The 20,633-nt window shown below is 41.2% G+C and overlaps 1 protein-coding gene across 2 annotated transcripts in view; it reads left to right on the top strand.

Annotated features, from left to right (window-relative positions):
- gli3 (GLI family zinc finger 3) overlaps nucleotides 1-20,633 on the top strand; it is a 380,662-nt gene that overhangs the window by 39,023 nt on the left and 321,006 nt on the right. The window contains exon 2 of one of the 2 annotated variants that reach the window (XM_033019985.1): nucleotides 8,470-8,629. In XM_033019985.1, the coding sequence (XP_032875876.1) occupies nucleotides 8,509-8,629 (121 nt within the window). In that variant the 5' untranslated portion in view covers nucleotides 8,470-8,508. Of the gene's footprint in view, nucleotides 1-8,469; nucleotides 8,630-20,633 lie in introns of those variants that run through there. The other variant, XM_033019986.1, reaches the window with a different exon arrangement.

Here is a 20,633-nt window from a genome sequence, read left to right as displayed (position 1 = left end):
GTTAAAACTATGAGTTGGAATTCAACGTGGTAGTTAGACTCCGTTCTTCTGGGTTAAGGAAGAGGAAATTGTTCTTTAACTTCTTGTTCTTCAGCTCATATTTAAAGTGCCTGACGTGTGTCAAATTAAACAAGAAAACAAACATTCTCTCCACCACTGACATTGATGTAAACTTAGCTGTGATGCGTGCCATCATCACAAAGTCTTTGGACAACAGGAACTGGTCATGTGGCCCGGTGGCACCTCAGGGATTCTTAAACGTCTGAACCTTTTAAAGAAGTGAAGAAAGGGTTAAAAGGTATTTGGAATGAAAACCACATCCACATCGTTTTGCTAAAGCCCCACCTTTACCACTCTTTGTATTCCATTTTACAAAAGTTGCCCATCATGATTTATCTTTGGATAATTTCAAAAACATTAGAATAAATGTTCTGGAATTCCTCCCTTAAACTTTTTAATTTTTCTCTATTCGAACATGGATTTTAAGTTTAAATGATATCTGTCCTGTTGTTGCCATAACTTGCTCATTACAACATGAGGGACTATGTGTTCCATGCCAACTCCCAGCATAATGATCCTGTCCGATTCTCCTTATTTTCCTTTAGTTCTGCAACTTAATCTCATGCATGCTCATCAACACCTCTTGATCATTTCCCACTTACCTGCACTGAGGGTGTGTGTGTGGGGGAGGGGGGGAGGGGGGGGGGGGGGGGGGGTGTTGGTTCAGTATTAATCTTTCAATCACCAACATTAAAAAAAAGTTATTAGACTATGAGAGATGCTGTGGGAAAACTGCCTGCTACATTGTAAACGTTACACTTCAAGAGTGCTTCATTGACTGTAAAAGGTTTAAAGGCCTCGTGATGAGAAATTGCAAGGTGTTATGCAATGGATGGCCCCCTTTCCTTTATTTCAATTAGCTGATGGTTGCTTCAATTTAATTTTTGTTTGAATGAAGCTGTTCTATGAATGTTTCAAAGCTTTGCCGTTCTTAATGATCACATTTGTGAAGATTATAGCTAGGTTCCCAGAGCATGGAGAAAAAAAGTTAGTTAAGGCAACGCTGAAATCACAAAGGAATCCTTAATATAGAGATTAGGTAAATGGCAAAATGCAAGAAGCTAATTGAAATCCTCTAATCTGGGACTTCAGTTGAAAGTGCTGCCTGATACCATAAGATTGCTGCTGCTATGTGACTTTAAGGAACTCATCTAGCTAATCTGGTATTTAAAAGATAGGGGGAATTCATTTTAACAGATTTTAACATAAATGGTGTTCATGTTAAATTTTACTAGGTTAAATAAAATTTTGCAAAATAATATAAAGCAGAATATTCTTTTAAATAAGATTAGGATATTTGCTGTTTTTTATAATCTCTCTCTCTCGCTCGCTCTCTCTCATTGTTAGTCTAATTGCTTAAAGTTCAGTCCTGAATGATCACTTCTTAATTAAAGAGCTTATCACGGGGTCATAGAGTCACACAACACAGAGTTTTTGGCTCACTGGGTCCAGGCTGACCTGTTAAGTATCCACCGACACTACTCAGATTTCCCTGCACTTGGCCTGTATCCTTCTATGCCTGGGCTTGACTGAATACTTCTCAAATGAGACTCTGCTTCCATCACTCCCTCAGTGCGTTTCAGATTCCAACCACCCTCTGGGTGAAAAATAAAGTCTTCCTCCAATCTCTTCTGAATTTCCAACCTCTGGTTCTGGATAACTTTGCTGTGGGGGGGTGGGGGGAAAGGTTCTTTCTATCACACACATTAGGGCAGCACAGTGTGGCAGCTGGTAGAGCCGCTGTCTCACATTGTCAGAGACCAGGGTTTGATCCTGACCTCTGGTACCGTCAGTGTGGAGTTTGTGCATTATCGCTGTGGGTTTCCTCCGGGTGTTCTGGTTTTATCCCACATCCCAAAGACATGTGGGTTTGTAGGTTAATTGGCCTCTGTAAATTAACCCTAGTGTGTAGGGAGTAGATGCAAACGTGAGTTAACATAAAATTAGTGTGAACGGGTGATCGATGGTCAGCATGATCTGGTGAGCCAAAGGGGCTGTTTCCGTACTGTATCTCAAAGCGGGGGTTGGCAACCTTGTTCTGCATAGGGGCCAGGCCCCATGTCTGTGAAAGGATGGCGGGCCACATCTATCGCCATTGTGTGACACTTGGTGTTGTTTTACGCATTAGTTTTCACGTGTTTTTCAATTCGTTTTCTGCAGTTCCGAGATCCCCTGCGTGCCCCGGAACTGGCTGTAGTTCCCAGATCAGCTCGCGTCCCCGCGACTGGCTGTAGCGCCCAGGTCAGCTCGCCTGCCCCGGGACTTGCTGTAACGCCTCAGCTCGCCTGTCCGGGACCGGCTGTAGTGTTCAGGTTGCCTACGTGCCCCGGGACTGGCTGCAGTTCCCAGGTCGCGAAAAGTAATTGAAAATAAATACGCCTACGGGCCGGATGATTTCGTATTACGGGCCGGATCCGTCCCATGGGCTGTAGGTTGCCGACCCCAGCTCTAAAACATCAATGTACAGCATAATTGTATATGCGTAAAATCCGGTTTTCCTCGGCCATCTCTGGTGCAGGGAAAATAACCCAGCCTATCCAGTCTCTCGTCACAACTGAAATGATCCATTCCAGACCACAATTCTATAGAACACTTCAGGCATGACACATCAATATTATATAAACATTTTACCCATATATTCTAGCCCCAGCTGATGAAGATAAATACTTTATATGTCTTCATGTATACTGAATCTACCAATGTTGCCATCTTCAGGAATCCTTGGATTTGTGCACAGAGGTCCTTCTATCTTTGAGTTCTTCCTAGAGCCGTACCATTCTTGTATTCTCTTGAAGTGCATCATCTCACACTTATCAGCCAAATTCCAGTCACCAGTACTTTTCTCACCATACTAACTAATCAATTCTGTCCTGTCGCCGAATACTATCATCTCTGCTGTCACCTACAACACAAATTATCATGTCATCATAGAAGTTGCATTCACATCTAAATTGTTAAACACCAACCTCTAAGGTACGCCACTGATCACAGGGTTCAATCATAAAAATAGCCATTCAGAATCATCCTCCGCTCTAATTATCAAACCAGATTTGGATCCAAATTACCAACTTACCCTGGATCCTGTGGGCTCCAACCTTTTGGACCAGTCTATATTGGACCTTGTTTAAGGCCTTACTAAAGTCCATGCAGACTACATCAGTTATTCTGCCATCATCAATAGATTGGGTTACCACTGAAAAATGTAATCCAATTTGTCAGAAAGGATCACATCCTAATAAAATGATGCTCGTTCTCTTTGATTAATAATCCCTGCCTTTCCAAGTGTGGTTAATCTTGAGTCTCAGAATTGTATTTGCAATAGCCTCCCTGACATTAGACTCATGGCTCTTTAATTAAAAAGCTTATCACTGCTGCTCTTTTTGAATAAAGGCATCACATTTACTATCCTTATTATGTGGCACCTCTTCCATGGCTGGCAAAGATGTTCAAATATCAGTCAAGGCTCTCTTGCCTTCCACAGCAGCCTGGGACACATCATAGTAGGGCTTGGTATTCAACCCATTTTAAGTCTGCTAATTCTCCATTTTAATGAAAGTATCTCAAAATGTCATTGCTCCTCTCCTCCCTGAATTCTCCATCTATGATATCCTTCTTAATGAATACAAACGAGGAGCATTAATTTCTCAGCTCACCCATGTCCTCACAAACCCAGCGTTTGTCAATTTGGTTCGTGATGGACCCTACTGTTTCGCTGGTGTACACATTAAAAAAGTCACTCCATCTCAGCTTTTCACATCAAGGTGATCTGAGTTAGCAATTTTCTATGTTTTGTATGCATATCCCCTCTTCTACTTCCTCATGACTGTTAGAAGGCCTTTAGCATACATCCAGCCTATCCCCCTTTTATCTCTAAGGTCTACCCATACAGCTCATTCAAAGAGCCTTTTGGGGTATTCACTGCAATAATGGACTTGTAGAACAAAAAAGTTTACAGCATAGGAACAAACCCTTCGCCCCATGATGTCTGTGCAGACTTTGATACCAAATTAATCTGCACATCTTCATTGTCTACATGCATCAATTTCCTGCCTGTTCATGTGTTTATCTAAATTCCTCTTAAACGTTACTTCCATATCTGGATCTACCACTTTCCTTGGCAATGCATTCTGGGCATCTACCACTAACTGTAATAGAAAGACTAAGTAAATTGTCTTTAAGCTTTACCGCTTTCACCTTTTAAGCTATGCCCTCAAGCATTTGACATTTCCACCATGGGAAAAGAGTCTTGCCTATCTATCTTTACTAGCCCACCCAGATTTTATATACTTCTATCCAGTAACCTCTCAGCCTCCAGGATAAATGATCCAAGTTTGTCCAACCTCTCCTAATAATCTCCATTCCAGGCAACATCCTGGTGAACCTCTTATGCACCTTCTCCAAAACCTCCACATCCTTCAAGTAATGCGATGTCCAGAACTGTGCACAATACTGCAAATGTTGCTTAATGCAGCTGACATGACTTCCTAAATCCTGTAGTCAATACTCCGCTCCATTAAAGGCAGTCATGCCGTATGCCTCTTTTCCACCCTATCTACTTGTGTGCCACTTTAAGAGAACTATGGATTTATTTCCTGAAATCTGTGATTATCAAAGTATACAAAAGACACCATGTACTTTGGTAGCCTTCCTTACTCCCCACAACCCCAGCCAATTTATGTGACATCTGCATACCTTCATGTGCCACCTCGTTTACATTCACCACCATGCCAGCTTCTGTAAATGTATATTTATTTCCCCTTTGCAGTTACACAGGTGACTTTTTGCAGCTACTATCGGTGTTCTTCAGTGTGAAATTAATATGCACATGGTGTGCTCAGAGTCACTATTTGGGTTGACAGCAATAGCTGAGGTAAGCTGCAATGGAACTATAGGTAACAGGCTTGACTTTGGAGAAAATATTAATTGGCAAATTGGAGATCTAATTTGAATTTATTTACTGCACAGTATTGTTGAATTCTTAAATTCCCCTGATATTTTCTCAGAGTTCAATAAGACTGATAAACAGCCCTTTCTGCTTGAGTTTAATTTACTGCTCACTTCTCTCTCCTTTTCTGCTTCTTTTGCTTGTAGTTTATACCATTTGAGTTTTATTGTATCCCCAAAGACTGCTTCAAATAGAGCAATCAGAGCTGTGCAGGTGCAGATTCAAATACACAGGAATATTTAAAAAAAATTAAACCTTATGTTATTTTACATGGTGATCAGAGTGCTCTTTACACTGATAACAATCAGTATGAACTTTCTTGCTGCTGATGTAATGATGATAAATGCTGTGACACTGCTATTTTGGACAGCTCTTCCCAGAGGAGGAAAAGCAATTGCTAATGAAATGAATAAAAGTAAGACCGCGTGAGGAAAATTGGGCATACTGAAAGAGAAATAAAGTAGGGATGAAGTCAGAGGAGAGAACAAAAAAAAAAAAAATCAGTTAAAGCAAAATACGAAAATGAGATCTAAAGAGATCCAAGAAGAAATAACTTCACGGCAGACTTAGGAAAGAATAGACAAAGAACGTTTACCAATTTAGATCTGGAAAGTGGAAGTAAAAATCTGAAAGCATTGGACAAAGAAAGGAATGGAGCATAGTTTACATTACAGGCGGTATAAGTAGTTGTCTTCTGATCGTCATTAAGGAATATTCATGGAATTGTAGGATCCCAGAATGTTTGTGATACAGAAGGGCATTTCAGGCCATTGTATGTATGCCATTAAAAAGATCTATCAGCCAAATGTCAGCTTCTAACGTCTTTTAGGTCATGGCTCTTCAAAGAAATTGGCTCTGCTAAAAAAATCATTGGGTAATGATGAGTACAGGAAGGAGATGGATTATTTGATTGGATGGTCCCAGATTAACGATCTTACTCTAATGTCAGCAAGACCAAGAATCTGATTGCTGACTTCAGGAGGGGATCCATGAACGCGATGGCAGTGGACAGAGACAACAGCTTCAAGTGTACATCTCCGAAGATCGGTGCGGGACCCAGCACAATGATACAAGAACAAAGCAAGCTCATCAATACCTACTACTTCCTCAGAAGATTGGGAAGATTTGGTCTGTTGCTGCATTGTAACTTCTACTTCAAATTTCTACAGCAGCATTGTAGAGAACGTACTGACTGGTTGCAACAAGACTTGGTTCAGTAACTTGATCTCCCAGAAAGTGGTAGACATTTCCTGCTGCGTTATGTTGGGGGAGTCCAGAACCAGGGGCCACAGTTTACGAATAAGGGTTAAGCAATTTAGAACGGAGATGAGGAAACACTTTTTCACACAGAGGGTTGTGAATCTGTGGAATTCTCTGCCTCAGAAGGCAGTGGAGGTCAATTATCACTATGCTTTCAAGAGAGAGTTGGATAGAGCTCTTAAAGGTAGCGGAGTCAGGAGATATGGTGAGAAGGCAGGAACGGGGTACTGATTGTGGATGATCAGCCATGATCACAACGTATGGCGGTGCTGGCTCGAAGGGCCGAATGGCCTACTCCTGCACCTATTGTCTATTGTGCGTAGTGACCATTGAAGGGATCTGTAGGAGGCGCAGGCTCAACATGCAGCTGATATTGTTAAAGAATTTAACCACCCTGGCCATGTTCTCATCTTGTTTCTACTATGGGGAAGAAGGTACAGGAGTTTGAGTTCAGCAGGTTTAAGAACAGCTTCTCTCCTGCAACCATCAAACTCTTGAAAGCTGTACAACATCAACCAATACCTAAGCAACTATGACTTGCTATGAATTTAAATTTGATTGCTCTACTTATTTTGGTATTACACTATTATGGTCTGGTTATCTAATAGTACTAATTATTATTACTAATATTGTATTGATTATTGTATATTTGTGTGTTTTGCCTTATTGGGCACAAACCCATGGCAAGTAAGAATTTCATTGTTCCTTTGCCAGTGCATATGACATTTAAACACTTCGCATTCCTAATCTTCCAAGAAATGACTTCCAACTCCCTATCACCTTCTGGGTGAAACTATTTTTCCTCATCCTTTGATCTACTAATTACTTAAAATGTATGCTCCTTTAACAGACAAATCGATTCCTATTTGTTCAGGACTCTCATAATTTAATTCAGCTCAATAAAGTTTGCACTGAATCCCAGGTGTTTAAAGAAACAAGCATCGTTTATCTAATCTTTCCTCCAAGATAAAATGTTCCTATTCTGATATATAAAATCAAGGGTTATTTATGTGTGGCCCATCAAGTCTATGGCAGCTTTTGAAGCAGTCCCATCAATTCTATGTCTTCACTTATTTCACTACAATCCATTAACAACTCCACATTTTCCTACCACCAAGCTCCACTTGGGGAAATGTACAATAGGCACTTCCCCAAGCAGTAAGCACATTTTTGGAATATTGTGCACAGCTGGTGTATTCTTTCAATCTGTCCACCCCGTGTTCTCAAAACCTGTGCATTGACTGGGTTGTTCTTTGTGATTACATATATCACTCCATAAATTATGTTCAGTGATTTGCTTCATGCATACTTTTGATGGAATGGAATTGACTTTTATAAAATTTTGCTTTCTGCGAAGTGTCAACTTTGATTTGATTGTCAGATATGTTCACGTTTCAGTTTTTTGGCAGAAATTAATAACTTTTTAAACAGAGACACACCTATGTGATAGGTAGTGGCAGGATTATGTTGAAAATTGTCTGGGATTCTGGCTTTCATACTTGATCAAAAATACAAATGTCATGGACTTCAGATAGACACAAAATACTGGAGTAACACAACGGGACAGGCAGCATCTCTGGAGAGAAGGAATGGGTGACGTTTCAGGTTGAGACCCTTCTTCTGAGTCTGAAGAAGGGTCTCGACCCGAAACGTCACCCATTCCTTCTCTCCAGAGATGCTGCCTGTCCCGCTGAGTTACTCCAGCATTTTGTGTCTATCTTCGGATTAAACCAACATCTGCAGTTCCTTCCCACACAATAACATAGACTTATTGACTCAAAACTTAGAGAACCCTTTTTTCTGTTTGCTTGTGAAAGTTGATGCATCATGAAAAGTTTAAATTGGAATTTATCTGAGAAATAATTGGAACAGGCCCTTAGTAGTGTGGTGAGATAGGATGCCTTTTTTTTTTTTAAATTAAGCTCATGGGGCAGAATTTCAGGAAAGGTGTGACTTATAACTTTCCTGAAACTTATTCTTGCTTCCGTGATGAATGATATTTGAAAAAAAATCTTCCTTGAGTTGCTGGGGTAATAGAAAACTCTGTCAGACTAATATGCTTACAGTTTGCTGGCATTTTGACATTTCACCTGCATATTTGTGAAGCTGTGTATCTTATAAGGAGAAAGATTTTAAATTAAAGTAATGTTCCTCAAGTAATCCCAATTCATGAACACTGATTATTTTTTTTCTTTTCCTTATAGTTGTGCTGGTGTTAAGAACTGAGGGAATGAGAAGTCAGCATGGATGCCCAGTCACGCAGAACTACTGCAGCTGAAAAGAAAAAAGTCGAAAATTCCATTGTAAAGGGATCGTGCACAGATGTCAGTGAAAAAGCCATAGCCTCCAGTACTACGTCCAATGGTAAGTAAGTGATGTCGTGTTCAGGGATTTGCCAACAGTGAGAGCAGCAGTTTTTTTTTTGTTCACTGCATTCTTTGTGAATGGATCATCTGCACCTGGATTTCTGTTTGTTTTGGGAAAGTGGTAGTGGGTGGAGGAAGAAGAATTTGGAATTATATTAAGCTCTTTTATAAGCCTACCATTGAGCAACTTTTCTTTCGCACTGCTGGGTTTTGCAGTCCTCGAAACGTCTCTGTAATTGGCGAGATTTAATGTGATTTGTTTTTCCCTCTCCCTTTTTGCTAGCGGGGTAATTGTTTGTGAGGAGTTGTAGTCACTTGCATGGTTGTGCAAAGTGATTTTCCTTCCTCCTTTTAAAAAGTATATTGGCATGTGATGCTTGTATTCAGTGTCATTATTGAGTGTGCAGGGCATGCTCTGGATAAGTGTTATTAGTGCGTGGATGGAAATAGCACAGATTATACAGGTGATGGCCCAAATTAGAGTTTATTGATTAGCCCTATGTTTTGCAGAGTCCTGGAGTCACAAAATAAAATGTTAGATTCAGACGAAACTACAAAATTAACAAGCATTCTGTGTGCACAGCTGGAGACTGCCTTACATGAATTGAGAGGTTCAGAGAGGAGGGACGATGTGAAGAGATGTGAAAAACTGTGATCCTTTTCTTTTTGGCAGGAAGTATGAGAAAATTTGATCACACTATTTAATATTTTCTGGAGATTTTGTGCAGTAATAAAAATAAATTGTTTCCATTAATAGTAGAGTAGAATCAGAAGTCACAGATTTAAAATGATCGACAAAAGATCCAAAGGCTGCACAACAGGTCAGAAACTGCTCTGAGAGTTGTGCAAAGCCTGTGCGAATAGGAGACATAGTTGCAGTAACGACTTTTGAAAGGAAATTGGATAAATACTCGATTATAGGGGGAAAAAATTGAGAAGTTGGCGTAATGAATGGACATGATTGGCTGAGTGGCCTGTGATGAAAGATTCTGTGTAAATATCCTTCATTTGTTCAATGTGCTGCAATCTTCTGACTGTTTCTTCAGCATTCAGCTTGTACTTGAGACAAGATGGGATGTCACAATCAGTCCAAACATGTTTGTGTGTTTGCTGCAATGATTTTATTTTCCTGCTTAACAGGACAGCTGAGCCCCTAAGAAGGGTCCCAACACAAAACCTTGTCTGTCCATTCCCCTCCACAGAGGCTGCCTGACCCGCTGTGTTCCTCCAGCACTTTTTGTTTTGCAGCTGACTCCTTGGCGTTTCTGATATTTTTGAAGTGTTGTTATTTGATTAATAAGCAGAACTTTGGAACCGCAAGGAGTTCTTCAGAATCAGTGAATCTGAGCGATGGCTTGGCAATGTGTAAGATATTGCAATGCGAAAATTAATGAATGCAATGACGTAATGAAATCTACGTCATTGCCAAGGATTACATGGAATCATCTTGTGTTCCAAAGGTATGTGGACATTTCAGTTTTTATTTCAAGTCTGCAAAAGCTGATGCTGCAGAGTTTGAAGCATGCCAAAAGGAAATGAAGTTGTTAACATTTTCACCCCAGTATCGCTCTCCACAGCCACCCATTGTCCCCCAACATTGTGCTGGATCCTAATTCCACCTATCCCCTTCCTTCTTTATTTAGCATTGTTTATTCTGTGGAGCCAGAACAGAGGGAACAAAACATAATCATTGTGGGGTGGCAATAAAAAAAAGCAGTGGGGCTCTTGCTAGAGACACTTCCTGTTGTAGTGATCACTTGTATTTTCCAGCCAGTGCTGCTGTGAAACCTTTTACCCATTTATGGGCCTCATGGTCAGAATGAAGTAATATATGAGTCACATCGTGTGGGTCAGAGTTGAAGAAAGGCAGTGAGCAACATGGAGAGCTTTGCATTTAATATTCTGAAGGGCAGGGGAGGGGGGGGGGGGGGGGGTGGTTATATTATGATACAAGGCGGTCAGGAATGCCATGAAACCCAATCTACAGTGTCTGATAAGGATCTCTGACTCCTCTGGGACAGACTAGATTTTAGCCCTATTAAGGAAACCTTTCTTGCAACCATTCTGCACTCACCAACCTTGTTCTTCCCCCTCCCCCAATCCACCCACCTAACAAAGTGAAAAGGAAACATTCCAGAATCTGCTATTTAAAAAAAAAATGCTTTTATCTGTTTGGAACACAAAACGTTTTGAGATGGAAACATGTTCCACTGGAGTTTTTATTTTTGCTTAATAACAGTTCAGTTTCACAAAACTGCTGGATTTTTTTTTTTATGTCCCCAAAAAAGTTTATACATTTTGCATTGTTTTAACAAAGTTCGATGTAATTTTCTTTCTGGCAAGTCAGTGCATTTTTTGTATTTAAAGGTTTTGGATTGCTAAGTGGACCTCAGAATCTTTAAGTATTTATTATTCAAACTCATTGAACATACCTGATTCGGAGAGTTAAGTTGGAAAGTGGTAAAGGCTAGGGATTTTCTATTAACTTTCCTTTCATTTGACTGGGCTAATGCATGCTGTTTTTGTTAGTTAAAGTTGAGTACTATCCCAATTATTAAATCTTAGGAGACCAATCCTGTATCTTTCTATAAATGGTAGCTTCATCTCGGGTCCTTTCATCTCTTTTCCACCTCTCCTAGTTTGACAGTTGAAAAGGTCTGACTGTGCAACACAATGGTCTGATTGGTTTCTCTGGGGATGCTGTTCTCTGCCTCATCATCCGCCAGGCAGGTGGACCAGAAAGTCTTCTGATTCTTTTGTTGCTTTGCAAAGTCTGGGGTCTTTGAGAGAATAAATCCACCGTCATGGGATAATTTGCTAAAGGAGACCGGAGGAGATGAGAGAAAAGCCTCACCACTTGGGCGCGGAATTAATGAAACACTGATGTTCCAATCCTTGCTATTGAAAATCTCCAGGAATGCAATGGGTGGAGAGATAGCACATTATGCTTCACATTTAAAGAAAAAGACGTTTATTTTATTCCGTGAAATTTAAATAAAAGTGAAATTTGCCAAATTATGTAAAGTAGAAAGTAGCACTGGCCTTTCTCCCCCATGCATAATTTTCAATTATTTTAAATGTATTTTGTTGGGAGAAGTGATCAAAATTCGTGCAGAAAAGATCAAGTCTCGCAAATACTCCTTAAGCCTTTAGATTACCCACTAACAGAAAATAGTCGGAATTCCATGACAGAAGTAAGCTTAAGTTAACACAGGATAAAAAGTAAATTACAGATAGGATGTCCTCAGCCATCTTTGTGACTGTAGATAAGGTTTCATTTCAGAATGGACAGGCGACTTTTTCACTTCCAGCCCCATTCTGCTGCACCTGTGATAACAACTCCGGATTCTAATTGAAATTGGTTTGAAAATGGATTTTTAGTTTTCTGTGTCTGTGAAAATATTGAATGGAGTCGAGCTGCCAGTAAGAATCCCAGACAGTGGAAATGTGGCAGGAAACTGGAATCATCTTTCAAGCTTGTATCAATGGTATGACAGTTTTGTGATCTGTCATATTAATGAAATCATTGATCACTTGATGGAGTGGGTAATAAACTGCTTTCTGAGAAAATTGTTCAGAGGGGTTGATCAAAGTCTGTGGAGATGAAAAAGTATAAAGCTCAAAATTGTTGAGCCACCTACATTAATAGATGGAAAGAAGCTTTTGTTGTATGTCTTTTCGAACATATATCTATTGATTTTTGAATTTGGCTTCAAATATACCGCTGAAGGCACATTAATCAAATCATGGATGTTACGTGGGCAGTTTTACTTCTGAGCATTTGAAGGAGTGCCCGTTCATATTACTTTCTGTTTCTGTGTCATCTTTCTTCAATGTAAGACGGAATAACAAATTCCTAGTTTTTTTCCTCTCATTTATTTTTCTATAGCCCTGTCCTCACTTGCTGATTCTGGTACCTTCTCATTTTCAAGCTCGTTTGCTGTCACTTTTACCCGGGTGCAGAAGTGTTATTGTGGCTGCAAGCTTCCTGAAACTGTTATCATTGAGTAACATGCTTTTTAAAATTTTACATATCATATTCATTACCAAACGCTCTTAACTTTAAGACCTGTATTTAACTTTGTGTTATTTGTGGAGGTTAATCTAAATTGTATTTTTCTCTGCTAAGAGAATTTTTATGTGGTAAGCTTGTGAAACCGATTGGAATCATTCATTTTATTCATTTGGTAAATGAATTGGTCGATCTCGTTCACCGAAGCTGATGGGCTTCTTAAATGCCTGTGTTTGAGGAAAATAATTTCAGCTAGGATTTCTGCTGGTGATAACTTTACCTCGGTGTGTGTGCACATTGTACTGGTGCAGATAAATGCAGGATTGTCAGATGCCATTTCAACAATCTAATGTCCAATAAAACCAATGCTTGTGTTTATCGGGTAAGTAGTTAGGTGGGGTAGTGGCATCTCTGATACTACAGGATTAGATCAGCAAGTGTATATTTTCGAGATGTGACACCAAGCTGGTTAGGACACAGAACAGTACAGCACAAGAACAGGCCCTTCAGCCCACAATGCCTGTGCTTAACATGATGTCCAGACCATCACTTATATACATGCTCACATCCCATATCCTTTATTTCCCTGCATAATCATATACCTATCCAAAAGTCTTTCAAATATGACTAACATATTGCTTCAACCAGCACTGCTGGCAGCACGTTCCAAGCACTTTCCAACCACTGTGTAAAATAATAAATTTGATCTACACATCTCCTTTAAATGTTGCCCCACTCTCCTTAAAGCTGTGCCCTCTGGTATTTGATTTTTTCATCATTGGGAAATAGATTTTTAATGTCTACCCTTTCATAATTGTATCTATACTTTATATATACAATTATCTCCCCGCAACCTCTGGCATTCCAGAGAAAACAATATAATAGCCCTGTCCCATGATACGAGTTCATTCCAAGATTTCTCCCGAGTTTGCCCTGATTCGAACTCGGAGATTTACGGTAATGGCCGCTCGTCGGTACTCGGGGCTCTCGTGGACATTTTTCAACATGTTCAAAAATCTTCACGAGTCTTCCTGAGTTTACCTGCCATTACCGAGTCTTCCTGGGTACCTGCCGTTAGTGTTACGAGCCGCTAAGAGACGTCCCCGAGCTCCGACGTACCCGCTACGTTCAATCTCCATGCTTACCACGAGTTTGATTTGTTTTTAAACTCGGGAGAACTCTTGGAATGAACTCGTACCGTGGGACAGGGCTTTAAGTCTGAAGATAGACACAAAAAGCTGGAGTAACTCAGCGGGACAGGCAGTATCTCTGGAGAGAAGGAATGGGTGACGTTTCGGGTCGAGACCCTTCAGACTGGTTAGGGATAAGGGAAACGAGATATAGACTGTGATGTGGAGAGGTAAAGAACAAGAATGAAAGATATGCAAAAAAGTAACAATGATAAAGGAATCTGGCCATTGTAAGCTGTTTGTTGGGTGAAAATGAGAAGCTAGTGTGACTTGGGTGGGGGAGGGATAGAGAGAGAGGGAATGCCAGGGCTACCTGATGTGTTAAATCAATATACATACCACTGGGCTGTAAGCTGCCCAACTGAAATATGAGATGCTGTCCCTCAAATTTGCATTTAGCCTCACTCTGACAATGGAGGAGGACTCTGTCTCTGTTGAGACTAGGGGAGGGGGAGCAAGGGCGGAGCTGCGGGGTACCGAGGAGACATGAGTGAGGGCCTCATCTATGATGGGAGAAGGTAACCCCTGTTCCCTAAAGAATGAGGACATCTCGGATGTTCTTGTCTGGAAGACCTCAAGTTGAGCGCAGATGCGGTGTAGACGGAGGAATTGGGTGTTGGGGGTCTTTGCAGGAAGCAGGGTGGGAATAAGTGTAGTGGAGACAGTTGTGGGAGTCAGTGGTGTGTAATAGACGCCAATCAATAGTCTATTTCTTGTAGTCTGTCCATTCTCTCCCTGTATCTTATACCCCCTAATCCAGGCATCATTCTGGTAAACGTCCTCTGCACCCTTTCCAAAGCCTCCACATCCTTCCTGTAATGGGGTGACCAGCACTGTACACAATACTGCAAATGTGGTCTAACTAAAGTCTTATAAGGTTGCATCATGACTTCCTGACTCTTGGGGTCCATTGCTGTTTGTCATCTACATCAATGATTTGGGTGAGAACATACATGGCATGATGAGCAAATTTGCAGATGACCCAAAAGTGGGTGGTTTTGTAAGTAGTGAAGATGGTTGTCAAAAAATGCAGCAGGTTCTTGCTCGGTTGGGCAGGTGGGCTGAAGAATGGTTGATGGAATTTAATGCAGAGAAATGTGTGATGTTTTAATTTGGGAAGACTAACATGGGCAGGACCTATACAGTGAATGGTAGGGCTCTGAGGAGTGTTGTAGAGCACTGGGATCTAGGAGTGCAGGTACATAGTTCCTTGAAGGTGGAGTCACAGGTAAATGGGGTGGTCAAAAAGGCTTTTGACACATGGGCCTTCATTAGTCAAAGTATTGAGTATAGAAGTTAGGAGGTCATGTTGCAGTTATACAAGATGTTGGTGAGGCCGCATTTGTAGTATTGTGTTCAGTTCTGGGCACCATGATATAGGAAGGATGTTGTCAAGGTGGAAAGGGTGCAGAGAAGATTTACGAGGATGCTGCCAGGACTCAAGGGCCTGAGCTATTGGGAGAGTTTGAGCAGGCTAGGACTCTATTGCTTGGAGCGCAGTTAGGTGAGGGGTGATCTTATAGAGGAGTCTCTTGCCCGGAGTAGGGGAATCGAGAACCAGAGGGCTTATGTTTAAGCTGGGGGGGGGGGGGGGGGGGGGTAGTTAATAGGAACCTGAGGGTGGTGGGGTGTGGAGGATGTAGTGGAGGCAGGTACTATTGCCGATTTTAAGAAACATTTAGACAGGTTCAGGGCTAGGATAGGTTTAGAGGGATATGGGCCAAATGCAGGCAGGTGGGACTAGTGTAGATAAGACGTGTTGGTCAATTTGGGCAAATTGGGCCGAAGGGCCTGTTTCCATTCCAGATAACACTATGACACTAAGGTCACCCTTTGGTCTATTTTGTTCCTGGATAAACAGGCCCAGCCTATCCAATCTCTCCTTATAACTCAAGCTCACCACTCCCTGTGACATCTTTGTGAATCTTTTCTGCATCCTCACTAGCTTAATACAATTCTTCCTATTGTATGGTGACCAGAGCTGCACACAATACTCCAAGCGCAGTCTCTCCAATGCCTTGTAGAGTTGAAATACTGCGAACCTACTCCTGTACTCATTGACCTAACTGATGAAGGCAAACCTGCCAAACACTGCTTCATCACCCTGTCTATCTGTGTTTCCACTTTCAGGGAACTATATACTTTCCCCTCTGCTTTACTGTGCTTTCCAGTGCATTAGCATTCACTGTGCATGTAAGTACTACCCTGGTTCAACTTCCCAAAATACATTTATTTGTACTTGTCAGAGTTAAATTCCATCTGCCATTCCTTTGCCTGTTATGAACTTAAACAATCTACTTCACTGTCTAATACTCCAGCTATGTTGGTGAAGAAGGGTCTCGACCCGAAACATCACCCATTCCTTCTATCCAGAGATGCTGCCTGTCCCGCTGAGTTACTACAGCATTTTGTGTCTTATCTTTGGTGTCATCTACAAACTTACTTATCATGCCATCTATGCTCATCCAAATGGTTAATATAAATGACAAACAACAAGGGATGGCACTGCATCGGTTACAGGACTCCAATCTGAAGAACAACCCTCCACTGCCCAGTATTGGGCCCAGTTATCTTGCCCAGTACTCTCAAACTTGTGACCACCAATGCAATTTTATACTGAGGAAGGGTCTTGGCCCGAAACGTCACCCATTCCTTCTCTCCAAAATGCCGAGTTACTCCAGCATTTTGTGTCTATCTTCGGTTTAAACAAGCATTGGCAGTTCCTTCCTACACAATTTTATATCCGATTACGGCGGAATGGTGGTACATGGTAGAGTTAGAAACATAGAAACATAGAAAATAGAAAATAGGTGCAGGAGTAGGCCATTCGGCCCTTCGAGCCATTCAATATGATCATGGCTGATCATCCAACTCAGTATCCTGTAACTGCCTTCTCTCCATACCCCATGATCCCTTTAGCCACAAGGGCCACATCTAACTCCCTCTTAAATATAGCCAATGAACTGGCCTCAACTACCTTCTGTGGCAGAGAATTTCAGAGATTCACCACTCTCTGTGTGAAAAATGTTTTCCTCATCTCGGTCCTTAAAGATTTCTCCCTTATCCTTAAACTGTGACCCCTTGTTCTGGACTTCCCCAACATCGGGAACAATCTTCCTGCATCTAGCCTGTCCAACCGCTTAAGAATTTTGTAAGTTTCTATAAGATCCCCCCTCAATCTTCTAAATTCTAGCGAGTACAAGCCGAGTCTATCCAGTCTTTCTTCATATGAAAGTCCTGACATCCCAGGAATCAGTCTGGTGAACCTTCTCTGTACTCCCTCTCTGGCAAGAATGTATTTCCTCAGATTAGGAGACCAAAACTGTACGCAATACTCCAGGTGTGGTCTCACCAAGACCCTGTACAACTGCAGTAGAACCTCCCTGCTCCTTTGCCGCCTTACAGCGCTTGCAGCGCCGGAGATCCGGGTTCCATCCTGACTATAGGTGCTGTCTGTATGGAGTTTGTACCTTCTCCTCGTGACCTGCATGGGTTTTATCTGAGATCTTCGGTTTCTTCCCACACTCCAAAGATGTACAGGTACATAGGTTAATTGACTTGGTGTATATGTTAATTGTCCCTAGTATGTGCAGGATAATGTTAATGTGTGGGGATTGCTGGTCGGGCGGACTTGTTGGGCCAAAGGGCCTGTTTCCGTGTTGTATCTCTAAACTAAACTAAACCAAATTGGCTTGCTGACCCTGGATCCCATCTGATCTATTCTTCCAGCCCAGCCTATCACCTGGGTCCTAGATAACATCTACCACTCTGCCCTTGTCAATCCCCTTGGTTATTACTTCAAAAAGTCTAATAAATGAGACGTTTTTCCACATACAAAGCCATGCTGACCATACTTAACCAATCATTGCCATTTCAAGTGCAAATGGTTCCTTTGTGTCAGAATCACTATCAGTAATTTTCCCACTGCTTATGTCAGGCTCACAAGTTGTTGTTCCTTTGTAGTCCTTGTTAAATAAAGGTGCAATATTACCACTCTCCAGTCTTCCTGCACTTCACCAATGGCTTTGGAAGATACAAAAATCGAAACCATCTTCTTCTTCTTTCGTGTGGCGTGCACAGCCTAAAGTTGTTGGACAACTTGTTCTATTTGATCTTCCGTTTGTGCACGTCGAGTTGATTGAATTAGTCGAAACAGGGCGGACCACGTGAAGGTTGCAATCTTCCACCCCATCGAAACCATGGTCCCTGCATTTTCTTCCCTTCCCATAATATCCTGGGATACACTTGGTCAATCCCTGTGGGTTTATTCACCTTTATATGCCTCAAAACTGCCAACACCTATTTTGCTGATATACTCAGTACATTGCTGTTCTTATAAAGTGCTTTGAGCCAACTCTGCAGAACATTGTGTATTGGGTTCTTTCATTTCTTGTGAATGCACAGACTAATGGCCCACTGAAGATAACAGTGTCTTGGTAATTTGCTGTCCCTCGCAAACCAATTGCTGCTCATGCTGATGGTTATATGCTCATTGATCTCTATTGGTGAATCCATTAATAGGCTGATGAAAGTGAGTTGATCTGCAAATTATATCCCGTGCATCTTTTGAAGTGTCAGGGGCAAATGTCTTAACATCTTAAGTGGTGGTTATAATTTTGTCTGTTATTTTAGTCAGCATTTGTTTTTGACATAATACCACTGTTATCTTCTGACTATTTTCAGGGTCATATGACAGGCTGCTGTGATCACTTGTTGTTGAAGGAATAACTCATTTTTAACTGTTCATGTCTCTTGCTGAGATCCCAGTTTATGTTCTCGCAGTGTTCCTGACTATTATATTTAGAATCATAAAATCATTCAGCAAAGCTCACCCTAACCATCATGATACTGATCTATGCTATTCCCATTTGCTTGAATAAGGCATGCATCCCTCTTCACATTTCCTATTAAGGAACTTGTCCAAATGCCTTTTAAATGTTTTAATAGAAGCTGAATGGATTCTAATCTGAAACTTTAACTTGCTCAAATGTGAAAAGTTATTTTGTTTAGGAAGGAACTGCAGATGCTGGTTTACACCGAAGATAGATGTAAAATGCTGGAGTAACTCAGCGGGGCAGGCTGAGTTACTCCAGCATTGAATGAAAAGTTATTATTTAGAAAACAGAATTGAGCTGACAAATTTTAGAAAGTAATTTCATAGTAATTCCTTTGCAGGTTATTTAATGTGAGTTTGAAGTGCTGTGCAGAGGCACCAGAGTTCATTTGATAGGAGATTTCAATTTAAATTCTGTCCTGTACAAAGTGTGTTTTGTTTTCCTTTATCTTTCCCTCCTTTCCAAAGAACAATTTGATGACTGCTCCGATTTTACTGTGTTGTCTCTGAGGTATTCTCTCCATGCTTTCTATAAACCCAGGTCACTCCAACTGTGATTGTAAGCAGGAAAGAAGATCTGTGATCAAAGGTTTTAATGATATCATTGGTCTTTGGTGATTGATTGAGAACAGAAGATTCTGAGGCATTTTGCATGCATGACTTTTCCCCCCCCATTTTTCCAGATTGTGTGAATTTCCATCAACGATTGGTAAAGTCTACATTTCTTTTGCAATTTATATCCACAAGAAGGATTTTGACATGAACTAGGATTATGTGGAGCCGATCCAGAAGCAGATGTGCAAAGAACGGATAAAGTAGTTTAATATATTAGCACCTTTTGAAAGGCCTTTCAACTAAGAGCTGATGTGTTTACATTGATGTAATATTAAAAAATAATTGCAAATATGCCATTTTTTAATCCTAACGAGAGGCATTGCAGTTTTACTTTTGTTTCCTGTCCTGACAAATCCAAATTGGCTCAGAAGTTGGAGGGTAATTTTCCAAGAAGATTGTGGGAGCTTTCCTGTGATTATTTCAGGTGCAATTGTGTAAATCACTCCGCGTGCACCAGGATGAGATTATTTCCACAGCTCACCTCCTCCTCCCCCCCCCCCTCCCCCCAACCCCTCCCTTTCTTCATCATGCCCAAAATTAGCATGAGGCCATCAACCCTTCATTGTGCTCCCACACTGTGAACTAGGCCACAGATCCTCACTCTCCACTACCCTGTCAGGGATAAACCGTGGAGTTGTCAAGATGGGGGTATGATCAAGTCTTTAATTGTCATCTGTACCAGCAATGCAACAATGAAATTCTTACTTGCTGCAGCTTTAAAGACCCATTAATGGCCACTAACACACAAATTAAAATAAAAAAATAAAAATCAATGATACAGTGAACGAATAATCAGTAATAAAAGGGAACCAGACAATGAGAGTACAGAACCGAAGTGCGCAATGCAACCAAAGCAAAGTCCATTGCAGATCATCGTTGCTGATGTAAAGTTGTGGTTAGTGTTATGCAGTGTTCAAGACCCTGATAGTTGTTGTGAAGAAGCTGTTCTTGGACTTGAACTTCTTGCTTATGGTAGCAGAACTTCTTGCTTATGGTAGCAGCAAGAAGAGAGCATGGCCAGGATGGTGTGGTTCTTTGACATGACCTGCCTTTTTGAGATCCTTCAGATACCTTTGATGTTTGGGATATAGCGACTGAAGAAAGGTCTTGACCCGAAACGTCACCCATTCCTTCTCTCCAGAGATGCTGCCTGTCCCGCTGAGTTACTCCAGTTTTTTGTGTCTATCTTCGGATTAAAGCAGCATCTGCAGTTCCTTCTTACACATGTAGCTACCCGTGATGGATGCGGCAAAAGCTACCTTTTTTTGTGCAGCCTCCTTTGTTCCTGGGCAGTTTGAATTACCAAACCTGGCTGTGATGCAACCAATCAGTATAATCTCTACCAGACATC

This window comes from Amblyraja radiata, chromosome 4 (assembly GCF_010909765.2).
Source record: "Amblyraja radiata isolate CabotCenter1 chromosome 4, sAmbRad1.1.pri, whole genome shotgun sequence".
Classification (NCBI taxonomy): domain Eukaryota; kingdom Metazoa; phylum Chordata; class Chondrichthyes; order Rajiformes; family Rajidae; genus Amblyraja; species Amblyraja radiata.
Note: the sequence above shows the minus strand (reverse complement) of the source record. Positions and strands in the feature narration are given on the sequence as shown.